Source organism: Podarcis raffonei, chromosome Z (assembly GCF_027172205.1).
Source record: "Podarcis raffonei isolate rPodRaf1 chromosome Z, rPodRaf1.pri, whole genome shotgun sequence".
In the NCBI taxonomy this organism is placed as follows: Eukaryota; Metazoa; Chordata; class Lepidosauria; order Squamata; family Lacertidae; genus Podarcis; species Podarcis raffonei.
In genome coordinates this window covers 2,201,132-2,219,422 of record NC_070621.1, presented here as the reverse complement: position 1 = coordinate 2,219,422, position 18,291 = coordinate 2,201,132, and the positions used below count along the sequence as shown (strand labels likewise).

At 44.0% G+C, this 18,291-nt stretch overlaps 2 protein-coding genes across 9 annotated transcripts in view; both read right to left on the bottom strand.

The window, feature by feature from the left end:
- Positions 1–18,291, bottom strand: part of ZBTB26 (zinc finger and BTB domain containing 26) — a 165,875-nt gene that overhangs the window by 95,620 nt on the left and 51,964 nt on the right. The window lies entirely within an intron of this gene.
- RC3H2 (ring finger and CCCH-type domains 2) overlaps positions 1–18,291 on the bottom strand; it is a 50,647-nt gene that overhangs the window by 7,815 nt on the left and 24,541 nt on the right. For all 6 annotated transcript variants that reach the window (XM_053373269.1, XM_053373267.1, XM_053373271.1 and 3 more), the window contains 9 exons: positions 11,531–11,842; positions 10,763–10,995; positions 7,787–8,208; positions 6,391–6,567; positions 4,497–4,652; positions 3,817–4,030; positions 3,608–3,692; positions 2,483–2,564; positions 2,176–2,310 (listed from right to left, as the gene is read on the bottom strand). In XM_053373269.1, the coding sequence (XP_053229244.1) occupies positions 2,176–2,310; positions 2,483–2,564; positions 3,608–3,692; positions 3,817–4,030; positions 4,497–4,652; positions 6,391–6,567; positions 7,787–8,208; positions 10,763–10,995; positions 11,531–11,842 (1,816 nt within the window). The remainder of the gene's footprint in view (positions 1–2,175; positions 2,311–2,482; positions 2,565–3,607; positions 3,693–3,816; positions 4,031–4,496; positions 4,653–6,390; positions 6,568–7,786; positions 8,209–10,762; positions 10,996–11,530; positions 11,843–18,291) is intronic.

Below are 18,291 nucleotides of genomic sequence, written 5' to 3'. Positions count from 1 at the left end.
GATATGATAGCCATGTTCAAATATATAAAAGGATGTTACATAGAGGAGGGAGAAAGGTTGTGTTCTGCTGCTCCAGAGAAGCAGACACGGAGCAATGGATCCAAGCTACAAGAAAGAAGATTCCACCTAAACATTAGGAAGAACTTCCTGACAGTAAGAGCTGTTTGACAGTGGAATTTGCTGCCAAGGAGTGTGGTGGAGTCTCCTTCTTTGGAGCTCTTTAAGCAGAGGCTTGACAACCATATGTCAGGAGTGCTCTGATGGTGTTTCCTGCTTGGCAGGGGGTTAGACTTGTGGTCTCTTCCAACTCTATGATTCTATGATTCAAACATTTGACAGAACTGTGGGATAACTAGCCTCATATAACTAACATGCTTAAGTTCAATTAATGCATGATGGGGTAAATGACATAGAGTAAACTGTCCTGCCAGGCTTAGCTAGGTCACTTCCCCTTACCTTGAGGAGTCAATAGATAACCAAGCCTATTGATCCCTTCAAGTCTACCTGAGCAGCTCAGCGTTTGAAGAGGTTTCAGCTGGTTGTTCCAGCTCAACCACATGGCTCTCACAAGCCACTCTTGAGTTTCTACACCAAAATTTTTAAAATTTAGGAATCATCATCATCATATATTTATACTGTACTCCACTCATCTGGCAGGGTTTCCCAAGAGAATATTAAAAACTCTGGGCGGCTCCCAAGAGAATATTAAAAACACCAAACATTTAAAACTTCCCTAAACAGGGTTGCATTCAGATGTCTTCTAAAAGTCAGATAGTTGTTTATTTCCTTGACATCTGATGGGAGGGCGTTCCACAGGGCGAGCGCCACTACCGAGAAGGCCCTCTGCTTGGTTCCCTGTAACTTCACTTCTCACAGGGAGGGAACAGCCAGAAGGCCCTCGGAGCTGGACCACAGTATCCAGGCAGAACGATGGGGGTGGAGATGCTCCTTCACGTGCTTTTACCACTTTGTGACTAAGACAAGTTTTGCTGCCTGTGCAACTTTCTGAAGCACATGAATCTGACCTTTGGAGAGTTTGTAAGCAAACTGTTTTTAATTGACAAAACGTGTTGCCTTTTCCCACGCAGGGGGAAGAGAAAAACTTTTGAAAGAAACCTTTTAAGGGGACATTTTGGAACTCATTTGGAGGGGCATGTTTTAAAGGTCTAACAGCCTATATTCCCATGCTTTACTTTGCTGCATACTTTGTGACTTTAAAGCTCTTGCTGGGGTTCTCTCACCAAAGAGAACTTGCCCTAAACTTGGATCTTGGCCTCTAGGAAATTATCATATACAGTGTTGTTTTTTCTGGGGGGATGCAGGGATACGCATAGCCCTAAACATTTTGTGAATCTTATGTTTGGCCTCATTGAGGGGCAGTATTTCACTATGAGCAGGAAAATGAGAGTACCCCTAAACATTTTTTTTAGAAAAAAAGCACTGCTCATATACATACACATATACAATCACACCTTGGGTTACAGATGCTTCAGGTTGCGTTTTTTTGGGTTACGGACCCGCCGAAACCCGCAAGTACCGGAACGGGTTACTTCTTGGTTTTGGTGGTCGCGCATGTGCAGAAGCACTAAATCATACTTTGCACATGTGCAGAAGCGCCAAATCGCAACCCATGTGCCGCTGAGGGTTGCAAACGCTGCGGGTTGCGAATGTGCATCCTGCATGGATCACGTTCGCAACCCGAGCGTCCACTGTACATATACATATACATATACCAACAACAACAACTTCCTGATGGTACTGAGCTCCTCAGCAGGGAAACAGACTGCCTTCATTAGAAGAGCTTTTTAAAGCAGAAGTTGGAGTCTTGTATCAGGGAGATGGTAGCAGTGGTCTTCCTGCCTAGCAGCAGTAGGCTGGTCTAGATGACCGCTGATGTCTCCCTCCAGACTCTGTAATGCATTTACAGTGGTACCTCGGGTTACAAACTTAATTCGTTCCGGAGGTCCGTTCTTAACCTGAGGTACTACTTTAGCTAATGGGGCCTCCTGCTGCTGCCATGCGGCCACCACACGATTTCTGTTCGCAACCCGAGGTACAACTTCTGGGGTTAGTGGAGTTTGTAACCCGAAGTGTTTGTAACCCAAGGTACCACTGTATTCTAAAAGGGGTCCCTCCCTTCAGTATCTTCTCCACCCAGCTCAGCTACTTTTTTACCTCGCTGTTTCTCAGGTTGATTTCATTGCTTAGGAGGGTCAAAGAGAGGGGGCTTCCTTCTGCCAAGGAGCTCCATTTCTGCTGCGTGGCAAGTGCGTTGGCCTCTCTCTGAAGCAGCAACGAGTTACTTTTGGCCTACATGGAAGAATAACAGAGGAAATGGCAGGTTGGAAGCAACATTCATTCCATTCCTCCCTCCGCCCTGCAGCTCTTGGACCATGCTCAACAGACTGGCTGGCCCTCTGTAAATTCTCCATCCCCTCAAAAAATTACAGAGCAGGAGGCAAAGTTGCCAGATCAGCCATACCTGCTGCAGTTCGATGCTCAGTAGATCTCCAGTGCTAGAATGCTTTCTTGGGGCAGACACATCTGTAAGGATGAACCGGTCCCTTGAAAGAGAAGGAAGGTTTAGAAGTTGCTCCCTGCACATTGCTTCGAAGCGTGACACTGGACCTCTGATGAAGAAGGAAACAGAGGGGGCTCTTCAGATGGGCCTGCCAGCCAGGGGTTTCCTTTCATCCTCAGACCTTCTGAAGGTGCACAGAAAGGTCCAGGGATAAAAGGAAATTCCCAGCTGACTGGCCTGTCCCAGGATTCCCTCCTCTCTGCAGGAAAATGATGCCCAGCAAAGAGACAACTGAACCTCTATCCCCCACCCTTAAATTGAACAGCCTGGTATGAATTAGTCTGCACAGGGGTCGCTGCAGAATGCCAGGGAAATGACTACAATGGGGTTTCAACACATCGTATTTCATGCAGGGCAAATGTTGTCAGAAAGCACCCTCATCCCAAGCCCAAGCCCAGTCCCCATGCACTGGCTCTGGCAAGGTGGCGCTCACTCCATTCTATCGTCCTTTTATTTATTATTACATTTGCATCCTGGCTTTCCTGGAATGAGCTCCAGGTGCAATCCCTGGTTCTCTCCCTCCCCACATATTCCTTTTAACAATGTAGCAAGAGCTCTGTTGGATTAGGACAGGGCAGGGGGCACTAGCCCAGCATCCTGTTCTCACAGTGGCCAACCAGATGCCCCAGTAAGAAGCCTGAAAGCAGGAGCCGAGTCCTTATGTTCTCCAGCAACTGGCATTCAGAGGCAGACTGCTTCCCACAGTGGAGGGAGAACACAAGACATCCTGGCTGGCCACCAGGTATACCTGCATCCTCCATCCTTGTAACAACCCAGTGGGGTAGGTTAGGTTTAAAGAAAGTGGTTGGTGCAGTGAATGGTTGAATGGGGATTTCAACCCAGATCTCCCAAGCCCCAGTCCCACCACTGAGGAGCTGTGAACTTAGCGCTGACTGCTGTGGCCTGAAAATTCCTACTGCTTCCATGGGATCTGGCAAGGGATCTGGGCATGCTGAGCTTAGGCGAGGTGCTGTGACCAGGATGGGCTCCCCAGATGCCCCCTTCGAGGAGCGCTACCTCACCTACCGTTCTCTGAAAGGCGCTGATGAAGTAGAATCGGAATTGTAGGAGCTCCATCTGGAATCAATGGTGCTGACGTAAGGGGTGTAATCTGCAACAGGCAAAAGGTGCAAACTCAGCTCAGGCCAGAGAGAATCCTGTCCTCCGCCTACAGCTGCCACCCTGGCATCCTCTTCTATATCGTTTCCAAGGCTCCAGACCAACCCAGCCCATACCTGACATGCTGACTGGCTTTGTAGCACTTCCTTGGGAAGCAGTAGCTTGAATTGGGTCTGTCGTGTGATAACCCGTGCGCGACGACCTGGAGATGGCGCCCCATTTGGAGATGATGGGCCCATCACTGAACGGAATGATTGGGTCTTCCTCCTTTGCCCTTCTCTGGGTGTCGAAGAGGTGCACCCGCCTCTTCATGTCCCCACTGTCCAGATCCTGGAAAGCCCCACAAGAAAAGAAAAGCCCAGAGATAAAATCACAGAATAGTAGAGTTGGTAGGGGCCCAAAGGGTCACCCAGTTCAGTTTCCTGCCATGCAGGATCTGGCCTGCACATGGCCTGGTGCGGCAGGGAGGCTCATTCTTAGGCCCAGTGTAACATTTTGCACGCATAGGAACCCTTTTAGAAGCAGTTCCCTTCAGAATGTCATCTGGCAGGGCATCCAAATCACTTCTCACAATCCTTACAGCAACCCTGTAAGGTGCTCAGGACAATATATTTTCCCTTATGCGGTAGACTGGGGGAGGGCACTCGTGCGTGTGCGCATGTGGACGTAAGATGAGGTTAAGGGAATCATGTTTTGGAAACTGGTTCTAAGAAAACCCACCACTAGCAGAGGGAGCAGCACTGGCTCTGAGCCTGGCTACCAAGCAGAATAGGCTCCAGAGGGGAAGCTGCCTTACCAGGAGCACAGCACCAGAATTGGCAATGACGTCCTTGGGCTCTGACTCAATGGCACTTATGCAGGAGCTGATGGTGCCACAGGACCAGGGAGAGTAATGGGAGAGGCGGTCGTCCTCGTACTTGGAGCTATGCTGGCTGCTGGCACTCTCGCAGAACTGCAGGGAAAGGAAGACACCAGGTAAGGTCTGTGGGGTGGGTTTTAATCGGTAGGAGAGGCTATATTAATTGCAAATCATCCCTCCAGGTGCCCTTGTGTGCGGTTTGAATCAAGTTTCAAAACCCCACCTTTGGCAGCACAATTAAAAACATAGGAAATAGACTGTAACACCTTGGGGGGGTTACCCCTTCCTAACCCACTTAAAGCATCAGGCAACAGCTTGTCAAGTTTATAATCATGCACTATTTCACAGCAATGGCAGCAGTAAAAAACTATGCAGCCAAAATACTCGTTATTTACAGTATAACCAGCTTCAGGCTTGTGCCTGGAGTCAGAGCAAGTGGGGCCTGCTGGTCTCCCAACGCTGGTCAAAAGGAAGAGAGAGTGGGACAGGAAATACTATATGTTCCTACCTTTCCAGCAGAGGAGGGAAAATGACACCACACAGAACCCTCTCTACCAGTTCTATTTCTATGGTCTGGGTATCTGCCTATCAGCAATACAGCTCTGAGGATTTAGCCTCCTCTCATGCTAACTAGCAAGAACATGCATTTGTTAGATTTGGAGGCTGATCTCGCACAAGATCTTGACCAATCATCCCAAAGGCCTTTTGTGTATTTCCCATGTCAGCAGCAGAAACATGTGCACATTTGGGGACACTGTGCTGTACAGAGTAACAGAAGAAAGAAGGAAAGCAATTTCCCTGCGCTGAGGAGGTTGCAGGGAAACACATGGCAGAAAGGGAAGAGAAGGAAAAGGAAAAGGGAGGTGGGAACCAAGGATAAGTAAGAGCAACCTCGGGGTGCCTGCTGAAGTTTTGTTTCCACTAGGAGGGTGGCAGGTAGGCCTGATGTGGGAGGTTTATCTTTTTATCAGGCAGCCATCCTAACCAGCAACATAGGACTGCAACTTAATAAAACAAAGTCAATGGATTCAAAGTACAAGAAAAAAGATTCTAACCAAACCTTAGGAAGAACTTTCTGGAGGTTAAGAGCTATTTGACAGTGGAACAGACGCCCTCAGAAGGTAATGCAGTCTGCCGCATTGGAGGTTTTAAATCAGTGATTGCACGGCCCTCTGCATTCCAGGAGGCTGAACTAGATGACCCTTTGCATCACTTCCAACCCTGCAATTCTGTCATTATGAAAAATCTCCCCAAAACAGATATATGGTCCTATGTGAGTTGTTTAATCTCAATATCTTTCCCCAATCTAAATACTGGCCCTGGTGCAAACTGTTATTAGCTTGTGGTGGTGGAGGGGGGGTGAGTAGAAGAGAGAGAAAGAGGTTGTAGCTACCCTGTGTGTGTGTGTATGGTGGGGGAAAGTGATTTGGAAAAGGAAAAGTATCTAGGAGGATTAAATCACATCCCAGCTCTTCAAAGCAACCATGCAGGACTACAAATTAACAAAACAGAATTGTAGGAGATCCCAAGCCTCAGGACCATCATTGGCCATTAGACTACAGATGTGGCCTTCCAGATGTTGCTGGAATCAAACTACCATCACTCCTGGCTGCTGGGGAGGGGAGAGCCTGGAGCCAAGCCATATTTGGAGGGCCACAAGTTCCCCAAAATGCCCTATGGAGCTAAATCCCAAGCAATCGTGGGAAGCAACCACTTTCAGGCAGGACATGAGGGAGCACGTGCTGAACCTCAGGAGAAAGGCATGCCAAAGCATCTGGTGGAGCAGTCGTGCTCTTCCCCCACCCACCCCTGTAGCTCTCTGGTGCCTTACTTCTCGGCTGAAGTCCACGTTGAAGAGAGGGGAAGGAGGAGGAGGAGGAGACTGTGCAGCTGCAGGCAGAGTGGAGGAGGACACGAGAGGCGTTTTTGGTATGTGGCATTGGGCCCACTGCTCTGGCTTCCTCCGCAGTGGGTCGTCGTAAGCGGGTTTCAAGTGGCCACAAGGATCCTAGGAGAAAGGTGCCAGATCAGGACCAATTAACATTACAGGAAACTCACATGGAACACAAGAGTTAGCTGCTCAAAGGCTTGTGTTACAAGAACACAGGAAGTTGCCTTGTATGGAGTCACACCGTTGGTCCACTCAGCTCAGCATTGTCTCTGATGACTTGTGGCGGCTCTCCAGGGCAGGGGACATTCCCAGTCCTGCCTGAACCTGGGGAACCAAACCAGGGACCCTTTGCACGCAGGGCAGGTGCTCTGCCACATGAGCGGCAATGCAGAATTTTGTATTGTTTGATGCTATTTCATGGTCTGTTGTAAATATACTGTTGTGGGCCGCCTTTATATTTTACATAAGTGGGTGGCACATAAACCTTTTAAATAAATAAATGTTCAGCTGGCAATGCAAGGAAGGAGTTAAGCTGGATCTCCTCCCACCATGCCCAAATTACTCCTGATCTGAACCATGTGACGGCAGTTAAAATCAGAAATACACAGTATAAGACCCAGACCATGGGTCCATCTAGCTCAGTACTGTCTACACTGACTGGTAGCAGGTTTCAGACCTAGAGATGCCATTGGGCAGTGAACCTGGGACCTTCTGCATGCAAAGCAGATGCTCCACCACTCAGCTGCAACCTTTCCCCTACACCCTTCTCTCTGATACTTCCCCCAAAGGAATTCACCAGTTGGCCAGGAGCTTGCTCTGATTAAACAAAAGACAGGCAATAGCAACTTCCCAAAAGGGGAAGCTAGCCTTGTATCCTGCCAGCCTGCAACCCAGAAGTGTGCATGGATTCAAGTGTGCTACTGGGGTAAGGGGTGTGAGGAGGAGGGTCACAAGGAGTCCTAACTGGCCCCTGCCCCAAGTGTTGGGTGCACTTGCTCTTGCTCCTAATGTTTGCTTTGTTTCCCCTCTGCCTTGTTTTATGCAGTATGGGAGTGCTCTTCAGCTCAGAGCCATAAACCATTTAAACAGAAAAAAATCAGGTTGCAAAAATGCCCCAAAGTTCTAAGACATCATCTCATTCGGCCTAGGGAGCTTCCAAAAAGGAAGCCACACAGGAGAGTAATTGATGCAGCAAGTTTAAGAGTCCCAGGCAAATAAAATGTGTCTCTGCCTGCAGACAAAACAGCACCAGAGGCCCTTGAGGAGCTGGTTTGGGATATCTGAGAGGCCTCAGAGCAGTAAGGAACAAAGCTCCAGTGGCTAGTGGGGAACCTACCCTCAAGGAAGGCACCGTCCTCTGGTCAGCCGGCAACTGACAGGCCATGGAATGGTAGCTGTCCAAAGAGTTGTATCTCTCCCGCAGGAAGGACTGGTAGACAGTGGGATGGACGACGTCCATGGGAGGCAAGGAGTTGCTCCGGATTATGTCATCCCTTGGGTACATCTGCGGCCGCCAGATCCGCCGGCTGTCGTAGAGCGGGGCATACATCCCAGACGGGACTGGCCCATAGGGCTGCGGTGGTGGCGGCGGCTGGTAAGGAGAGCTCAATCTGTCCCGAGGGGGGAATGCGCTGTAATGGTCGCCGTATGGCACAGAAGCAGATGGGAGGGCGGATTCAGGGACATTGCTGGGCCTCACAAAGCGAGGGAGGCAAGGGGCCACACCAGCTGGAACTGTCGGTGGTGCTGGGTAGTATCCTATGGAACAAGAGACACTTGCTGAGCTTGGCCTATCATCTAGAACTTCACATTGTTCTAGGGCCAGTCTGCACATGCAGCAGAATTAGAAAGTAGGGTGGACTGTACCATGTTCAGGTCCATTTTGAATGTTTCCCCAGGCAAAAATGAATAATAGTAATGATATCTCCACAAGCAGAAAACTGGCAGAGCAGGGAGCAGACTAGGCTACAACTTCGCTAGTGTTCTACTTGCAGGGGAACGTTTTATTTTAAAATTAGCTTCCATCCACCCACCTGAAGCCTGCAATGGTACAGATAATTCTATCACCTTGATTTTGCTGCATGCATTGACCAGGTCTTCTTAGCTGCCAGAAACTAGCTGAACAGAACTTAAGGTAAAGTAAAGGGTAAAGGGACCCCTGACTGTTAGGTCCAGTCGTGACCGACTCTGGGGTTGCGGTGCTCATCTTGCTTTATTGGCCGAGGGAGCCAGCGTACAGCTTCCGGGTCATGTGGCCAGCATGACTAAGCCGCTTCTGGCGAACCAGAGCAGCGCACGGAAACACCGTTTACCTTCCCGCCGGAGCGGTACCTATTTATCTACTTGCACTTTAACGTGCTTTTGAACTGCTAGGTTGGCAGGAGCTGGGACCGAGCAACAGGAGCTCACTCCGTCACAGGGATTCGAACTGCCGACCTTCTGATAGGCAAGCCCTAGGCTCTGTGGTTTAACCCACAGCACCACCTGCGTCCCTTGTCTTACAACTTACTTGTCTGCATAAAAACCACTCCTCTCCTCAGAATATAAGCCCAATAATAATTTCTCCCCTCTGTATACATTTAAATGGACCAGAAATATTCTCTTCTTTATATGCCACAATGTAGACTGACATACGGCAGCTGCTGTCAGTGGAGTAAGGCTATTGGTAGAAATAATTAAGAGAAATCAAAAGTCAATGAGCTATATGAATTTTACAACATACAGCTGCTAAAGTTGGGGGAGAGGGGGTCATTTCTCATCATGGTTCCCACTCACCCACAGAGCCTTCATTCATCTCCACAACCATTAACTACAGAACAATAATGGTTGCTACTGTTAACTGAACACTTACAATCACCTGTCTTGGAGGCCTGTGGTCATGCACAAAGGTAAGCTATAAATGTTAAAAATAAATCAACAGCTTTGTGGCACCTACACATTAACAAAATGACATAATGTTTTCTATGCTACAAGTGTGTATAAAAGTAGTTGGGTGAGGGTGAGATCTGAACAGTACAGATGCTGTTTGTATTACCAATGCAACTTTTTTGTGAATGACCACTGTTAATAATTATCACTGTCTACTTTTCTGAATTACATTTACCTCTGACCGCATTGATGAAAAAAACCCACCACCTCAACGTGCAAGCAGAATAACATTTCATTTTTCCCATCTGCAAAGCCTGGTGACAAAGCCTGAGACCCTTTGTCGATTTTGCTGTGATATACCAACACGGCTACCTTTCTGGTAATTGTTTAATAAATACCTGATTAATCAATTTACAGCACAATTCTGTGCATGTTTACTCAGAAGTAAATTCCACTGCGTTCAGTGGGGTTTAGTCCCAGGAAGTGTTCTAAGAACTGCAGCCTAAATCTGCATATGGATATATAAAATATTTCCAAAAGAGGCTGGGGGAAGAAGAGGAGATATTTTTGTTTGCAGATAGCATATTACACATGTAATAAATAATAATAATTTATTTATTCCCTACCCATCTGAGTTTCCCCAGCCACTCTGGGCGACTCCCAATCGAATGTTAAAAACAATACAGCATTAAATATTAAAAACTTCCCTAAACAGGGCTGCCTTCAGATGTCTTTTAAAAATAGGATAGCTTCTTAGTTCCTTGACATCTGCTGGGAGGGCATTCCACGGGGTGGGTGCCACCACCAAGAAGGCCCTCGGTTACATGTTACATGTGTTGCATCTTCTTTCTCCCATGCAAGCAGAGGGAATGCCTTTTTTAAGCTGCTTGCATCTTTTTGTAATATACAGTTGTATTAAAGAACAAATGTTAAAATCTGCCACTCAATATTTATTAGGAAGCACATTTTCAGTTGATGTTTTGAAACCAATCCATCTAGGCCAACTTTCCCCAGGTGCCCACCAGGTGCTTTGGACTACAACTCCCATCAGCCCCAGCCGGCATGGCCAGGCTGGAAGAGACATTACAGTCATGTGCTGGGGCATCAGACTGAGGAAGCTTGAGCTACACACTGTGTGAAAAAGTCCTTTCTGTCCTGAATCTTCCACCATTCTGCTTCACTGGATGACTCCACTAGGTTCTAGTATTATGAGAGGGGGAGAAAAACATCTCTCTAGACACACCACACATAATTTTATACACACAGCGATAAAAGTTCTACTCCACCAGTGTGGGCCACCACTGAAAGCATGAGGGAAGAGGACTGTCCCTACTTGGGGCCTAAAGGACAGCAGGTCCGATGGCCAGTTCCCTCTGAAGGTCCATGATCCAGGGGTGGCCACAGAAAAGGCCAGGTCTGCTTGAGTGCCCTGTCAGTGACTCACCTGCTTGCGGGTACTGCTGGGGTTCATAGGAGAGGTGGGTTCTGGGATCTTGAAAATACTGGAGGCTGTCGGAGTGAGGCGGGTAGACAGGCATTCGAGCAGCAAATGGGCCAGCTTGGGGGGTGATGGAGTTCATCTCTGTGCCCACAGGAGGAGGAGGCGGTGGCGGCGGAGGACCTGCTGAGGTGGCTGCCACCTGACTGACTGGAGTCTTCGAAAGGGAACCAATTTTGCTGGAAGAAATTCAGAAAGAGAGAGATTAAATTTAGGCTGTCTCTTGAATTATAGAAATCTTAGGGTCACTTTTTAAATTTAGGCATGTAGACAAAACCTCTAATGTTGGTTTTAAAAAGCATTCCCTCTTTGCTTTCAGTCACGGCAGGGATGGGGAGCCTGGGGCCTCCCAGATGTTGCTAGACCCCCAATTCCCACCATTCCTGGCTACTGACCAGGCTGGCTGCACACATCCCAGCAGGGGCCTTTTTGAGAAGAGGAATTGCCTCCTGCATGGAAAAACAATGTGTTCATGGGGGAGTAATGGGAACAGAGAGAACATAGGAAACTGCATTATAGTGAGCCAGACCACAGGTCCATCTTGATCAGTACTGTCTACACTGAACGGCAGCACCGGCTCTCCAGGGTTTCAGGCAGGGAGCCTCTCCCTGCCCTACCTGGCGATGCCACTGGGGACTGAACCCGGGACCCTCTGCTTGCAAGAAAGATGCTCTGCCGCTGAGCTATGTTCCTTCTTTCAAGCATGGCACATACTTTTCAGAGAGAGGGTCTGCCAAGGAGCCCGGGGTGTTCTGTCCATTGGCTCCAGCTTTCCCCGCTTTCTTCACGTTCTCCAACACCATCAAGGACGAGGGGTCAGCGCAACGTGGGATCAGCTGGGGGCTGCCACTCTCCAGGCTCACAATGCCGTTAGTGCTCTGTGCCATCTTCCCAGAGTTCTCCGCGCTTCCCATGATGGAAATGATGCTTCCTGTCGTGGTGGAGACTGCGCTCGTGACACTGGCTTTGCCTAGCAGGGGGAAGGTTCTCACTGTGGCACTGATCTTCTTGTTCCTCAGCCGATACCTATGGTTGCAATAAAGCAGTGGGCATGTGAATTCTGGTGACATTTCCCTTCAAAATTACAGGAAGGGTTTTATTATGCCAGCTTCGCCGTTTCCTTCATTTGGCGCTGGTATGTTATTTTTAGTATAAACAAGTCTCCGTTTTTGTTTCTACACACACCGCTGTTAATTGTTTTCCGAGATAAGGAGGGGAGGAAAAGGAAAACAGACATTCTGCGATCAAATCAGAAACAGAGATGGCTTCTGAAATTCTGGGGCTGTGCCTGGAAAATTAGGATACTTGGAAAGCATGCATATGTCTTTTTAAAAAAAATATTATTACTTTTCTTTTCTCTCATTACAAATATAACATACAGCTTACATCACATCTCTCCCTCCCCTCTTTTGGACTTCCCTCACTTTCCATTTTTGATTTATTAACCTCATTCATATATTCTGCTATTTTCTACAAATATCGTATTTTTCCTTTTATTACATTATCTGTTCCCTATCCATAAAGTTGTGAATGTTTAGTTAAATCCTACCATCAGGTCAATATTTTTTCTTTCTTTCTGCAAATATAATATAAAAGTTTCCCACTCTTTTTCAAAATCCCTATTGTCCTTTCCCCGAAGTCTGTGTGTCAGCTTCACCAATTCCGGAAGGCATGCATATGGAGAACAGCTTCCACATTTGTATGGGCCTCAGCTTGCTCAGAAAAGCCCGTTTATTATTTCTTAAATTGGAACTGTGTGGTAGAAAGGCTGGTGCCTTCATTATACATCTTTAGGGATCAGGTGAAAATGGTCTTCGACCAGGCCTTTGGCTGACAGACATCCAATGCCCTTTTAAACATGTTGTGGGAGGCGGGGATTATTATTGGTTTGTTATTATTGTTATTATGTATTTTGTGGGGGTTTTCTTGTATTTTTATGTTGTGACCCATTTTGAGATCTATGGGTGGATATACAAATTTAATAAATAAATAGTCCAGAGGCGGCGCCAACGGCAATGGCGGTCTCCTTCCGATCCTGGAGGGGGAAGCTCCGCGGAAACGGGTCGTCCGCTACGGCGAAGCGGAGACCCTCGTGAAAAAATCGCAATTGATTTTAGGAATTTATACACCAAATGAGGGGAAATCGGAGTTTTACAAGAAGTTGCACGAGACACTGCTGGACTATATGGATTACAATATTATTATGATGGGAGATATGAATGGGGTGGTGTCTACGAACATGGACAAGGCACAGAGACAGTCTGTAACAAAAGATGGCAGACTACCGAAAACTTTTTTTGAACTGACTGACAATATGGACTTAATTGATATTTGGAGAACTAAGAACCCCTTAGGAAGAGAAGGCACATTCTTTTCTGATGCCAAAATGACATGGACCAGAATTGACCAAATATGGATAACTAGAGGACTGGCACCTAAGATAAAAAAGGCGGAAATCTGCCCAAAAACTTGCTCCGACCATAATGCTGTAAAGATGGAAATGAAACTAACACCAACCGGTTCCTTCAGATGGAAGATGAATGACACCTTACTAAGAGATCAAGAGGTTACTGAGAAGGCCCAAAAGACCTTGAAAGACTACTTTGAAGTAAACTTGAAAACTACGGTTGAAAAAAGAGTAATCTGGGATGCAAGCAAAGCGGTTATGAGAGGGTTTTTAATTCAACAGAATGCAATAAAAAAGAGAATTCAAAATGAGAAAAAGGATAAAATTTTGGAGAAAATAAAAGAAGGGGAGAAGAAATTAAGATCTAAACCAAAGTCACAAGAGATTCTGAGAGAAATTAAGTTATATCAAGTACAATACATGAAATTGATAAACCAAGAAGTAGAATGGAAAATTAAACAGATGAGACAAAAGACGTTTGAGTCGGCTAATAAATGTGGAAAACTGCTAGCTTGGCAGTTGAAAAAAAGACAGAAATTAAATACTATTACAAACCTTGAGATAGAAGGAAAGGACATTCAGAATCCAGTGGAGATCAGAAGGTGCTTCCAGAGATACTTTAAACAACTTTATACACAAGGGCCACAGAAAGAGACTGATATAGATCAATTTTTAAGAACCAATGGATTACAAAAAATCTCTCAAGAAAATAAGATAATGCTGAACCACAAAATTACAGAACAGGAGACTGAAGGTGCCATTCAGAATATGCAGCTGGGGAAATCTCCAGGGCCGGATGGGTTAACTGCAAAATATTATAAATCTTTGAAAGACTGGTTAATTCAACCATTAAAGCAGGTCTGCAATGAGATTTTGGAGGGGAAGAAGGCGCCTGAGTCGTGGAAAGAAGCTTTTATTACACTTATACCGAAAATTGAGTCTGAAAAGACACAACTTAAGAATTACCGCCCCATATCCCTGTTAAACGTGGATTACAAAATTTTTGCTGATATTTTGGCTAATAGATTAAAAAAGGTTTTGGTTGAAGTGATACATAAGGAGCAGGCTGGTTTTCTCCCAGGTAGACATTTGTCTGACAATACAAGAAATATAATTAACATTTTGGAGAAATTACAAGTGAATATCAACACAACAGCTGTTTTAATTTTTATAGATGCGGAGAAGGCCTTTGACAATATTTCTTGGAATTTTATGAAGAAAAATCTTCAGGGAATGGGGGTGGGACAAGGGTTTGAAAATGGTATAAATGCAATTTATTCAGAACAAAAGGCCAAATTGATAGTTAATAATGTGGTGACAGAAGAATTTAAGATAGAAAAAGGAACACGACAGGGTTGCCCTATCTCTCCATTACTTTTTATCTCGGTCCTGGAGGTTCTGCTGAACATGATTAGAAGGGACCGTCTGATTGAAGGTATTCGGGTCGGAGTTAAACAATATAAATTGAAAGCTTTTGCAGATGACCTGGTTTTGACGTTACAGGAGCCAGAATCTAGTACGAAAAGGGTATTAGAACTGATTCAAGAATTTGGTCATGTGGCAGGATTTAAGTTGAACAAGTCAAAAACTAAGGTGCTTGAGAAAAATCTAACACCGATTGAGAAGGAGAGGTTTCAGAAAGAGACAGGCTTAACATTGGTTAAGAAAGTAAAATATCTAGGGGTTTTCTTGACTGCTAAAAATTTGAATTTATTTAAGGATAACTATGAGAAATGTTGGTTAGAAGTAAAAAAAGATTTAGAAATATGGTCGAATTTGAAGCTTTCCTTGTTGGGTAGAATTGCAGTTATAAAGATGAATGTATTGCCAAAAATGTTATTTTTGTTTCAAACATTGCAAATTGTGGACAAGATGGACTGTTTCAAGAAGTGGCAGAGAGATATTTCTAGATTCGTCTGGCAGGGCAAAAAGCCCAGAATAAAATATTAACTGATGCAAAAGAAAGAGGTGGGTTTGCCCTGCCAGACCTTAAACTTTATTATGAATCAGCAGCATTCTGCTGGTTGAAAGACTGGCTGCTTCTTGAGAACACAGATATGTTGGATTTAGAAGGTTTTAACAATGCATTTGGATGGCATGCATACTTGTGGTACGACAAGGTAAAAGCACATAAAGCATTTAAAAACCATATTGTCAGGAAAGCTTTGTTTAATATCTGGACAAGATATAAAGATCTATTGGAAAACAAGACCCCAAGGTGGTTGTCACTAATGGAAGCAAAGGCTCAGAAAAAAACTCAGTATGGAGGCCAACTGGCCGAAATATTGGGAAATATTAGAACAAGAAGGAGACAAATTGAAATTGCAGAGTTTTGGCTGAAATGACTGGCAGAATCCGTGACCAGGGAGAAGAACTGATGGAACAGGACTGGAAAAAGTTTAAGGACTATTTACAAAAACACTGCAAAATGTTTGAGTGTTAATATGATGTGGGAAGTGAAGGTAACAGGGTTTGTGGGATCTGGTTAAATGTGAATGAAAAGAAGAATGTTAAAAAGGAGAAGGAGTTATGAACAGAATAATATTATGTCATAGTATATAAGATGAGGAACTGGGTTAAAACAATGAAAAATTGGGACATAATAATCAGAAGAATATAAATTTAAGCATGGTTTAAATAAGGGTTTGAATTTGCTGAAATTGATTGGAATAAAGAGGAACACAAAAAAGGGGGATGTGAGGAGGTCAAGACAGAGGGGTATGGAATTTTGTAAATGTAAGAAAGTGGATTTTTCTTTTTTCTTTTTTCTGTTTTTCTTATTTTTGGTTATATGTTTTTGTTTTTCTGTTTTTTATGTGAGCCTCATTTATGGTAATGTTATATCTGAAATGATGAATTTTTTGACTTGTAAAACTTTAATAAACATTTATTTAAAAAAAAATGAAATTGCAGAGTTTTGAGAAATTAAAAGATAAAGTGCGAGATTGGCTTCATTATTTTCAAATAAGAGAGGTTTATAATTTGGACAAAAAAAATTGGTTTCCAGGTGGAGAAATCAAAATTGGAAACAGAACTGTTAGATCCAAAAACTAAGACACTATCAAGAAAGTATAACTTGCTGTTAAAATGGAATACACAGGATGAAACGGTTAAATCAGCTATGATTAAATGGGCACAAGACATTGGTCATAATATTATGTTTGCTGACTGGGAGCAGTTGTGGACCACCGGTATGAAATTTACGGCATGTAATGCCTTAAGAGAGAATATTATGAAAATGATATATAGGTGGTACATGACCCCAGTCAAGCTTGCAAAAATTTATCATCTGCCCGACAATAAATGTTGGAAATGTAAAGAGATTGAAGGTACTTTCTTTCACCTCTGGTGGACGTGCCCAAGGATTAAGGCTTTCTGGGAAATGATATATAATGAAATGAAAAAGGTGTTTAAGTACAGTTTCTTGAAGAAACCAGAGGCCTTTCTCCTGGGCATAGTTGGCCAATTGGTGTTAAAGAAGGATAGAACTTTCTTTATGTATGCCACAGCAGCAGCAAGAATACTCATCGCAAAGTATTGGAAGACACAAGATCTACCCACCTTGGAAGAATGGCAGATGCAAGTAATCGATTACATGGAGATGGCAGAAATGACTGGCAGAATCCGGGACCAGGGAGAAGAGTCGGTGGAAGAGGATTGGAAGAAATTTAAAGATTACCTTCAAAAATATTGCAAAATTTATGAATGCTAAGATGATGTTGGATTTAAAAATAATATGGCATTAGTGATTAAGTTATGGAGTATGTAACAATGAACTAAAAAGGGATGAAAGATTGGAGATATATTATGTTAAGCTATATAATTAATAATGAGAATTGAAAGAGGGTAGGGATTTGCTGAATTTGATTGAATAAATGGGAACACAAAAAAGGGAGGTGTGAGGAAATCAAGAACCAGGGCTAAACAAATATAGAGTTAAAAATTGGGGTTTTTTTCTTTCTTGTTTATGTCTTTTCATTATCTTTTTTTGTATTGTTTTATTGTGTATTCTTTGTTTATTCTTTGTGTAACTTTGTTATTTTTCTTTTTTCTTTTTATGATGTATGTATTCATATGCTTTTTTGTAAAACTTTAATAAAAAAAACAAATTTAATAAATAAATAGATGGTGATGGTGATAAATTGGATAGGGCTTGCCACAGCATCTGAAGATGTTCCAGGAGCAGTCACACCAAAGGGAGACTGGACATCAGGGAGCCATCCTTAAAGCTAGATCCTTTTGAGTTGTCCTGAAGGAAGGGTCACTGCCGAGACTTCCACCCACTTCCCTCCTCTGCCCCACAGTTCTCTGGCTCTAGCTCCATCCCCCTTCCAAATCTGAGCAAGAGGAGCTCCTATTCAAATTAGAGGCTAATGACTGTTTCTGAAAGAGCCAAAAGTAATTTGAGAAAGGTTTCAGCGTTACACCTGGTGTTTTTTTGTTTTTTAAAACTGGTTTATTTATTTACATTTCAAAAAAATAATCCATTAGTAGTTAATTCAATTTTTAAAATGATAGAAAATTGTAAAATTGCATATTTAAAGCCTTTTCACTCTTAATAATTCATGCTGTGGCATCTTTTGCATTATCTTGCAAGACTCTTGCTGTGTAATAAGCTTGTTGGATAATCTTTATCATTATTGATTGACTGTCTCTCATGGTATGTTAAGTATGCTGAATAGAATTTATTCAGCCTTGTGATTTTTTAAAAAAATCGCTGCCACTTTTCAGTTTGTTTTTAGCTAAGCTATCTTTGTCAGTGCCAAAACTTTTTGTCCAAATGGTGCATTCTTCAATGCACGAAAATAACATACTGTGCAGATAAGGAATTCGATGGAAACCCAGTTGATTAGATAGCAAAGGAAGTAATGTTAGTATCTTAAACTTATGAGATAAATGAAGATGAGATTGAACATTTTGGAAAGCTTGCTATCATTTAAAGAAGTTCATGATTTAGCTAGGCCAAATACTTTTTTTGCAGGGGGAGGCATTGTCAAAGGAAGGGACGTCAACATATTTACATGAAATATGAGTGTGGTATCCAGCTAAATAGACCTGCTAGCGCAAG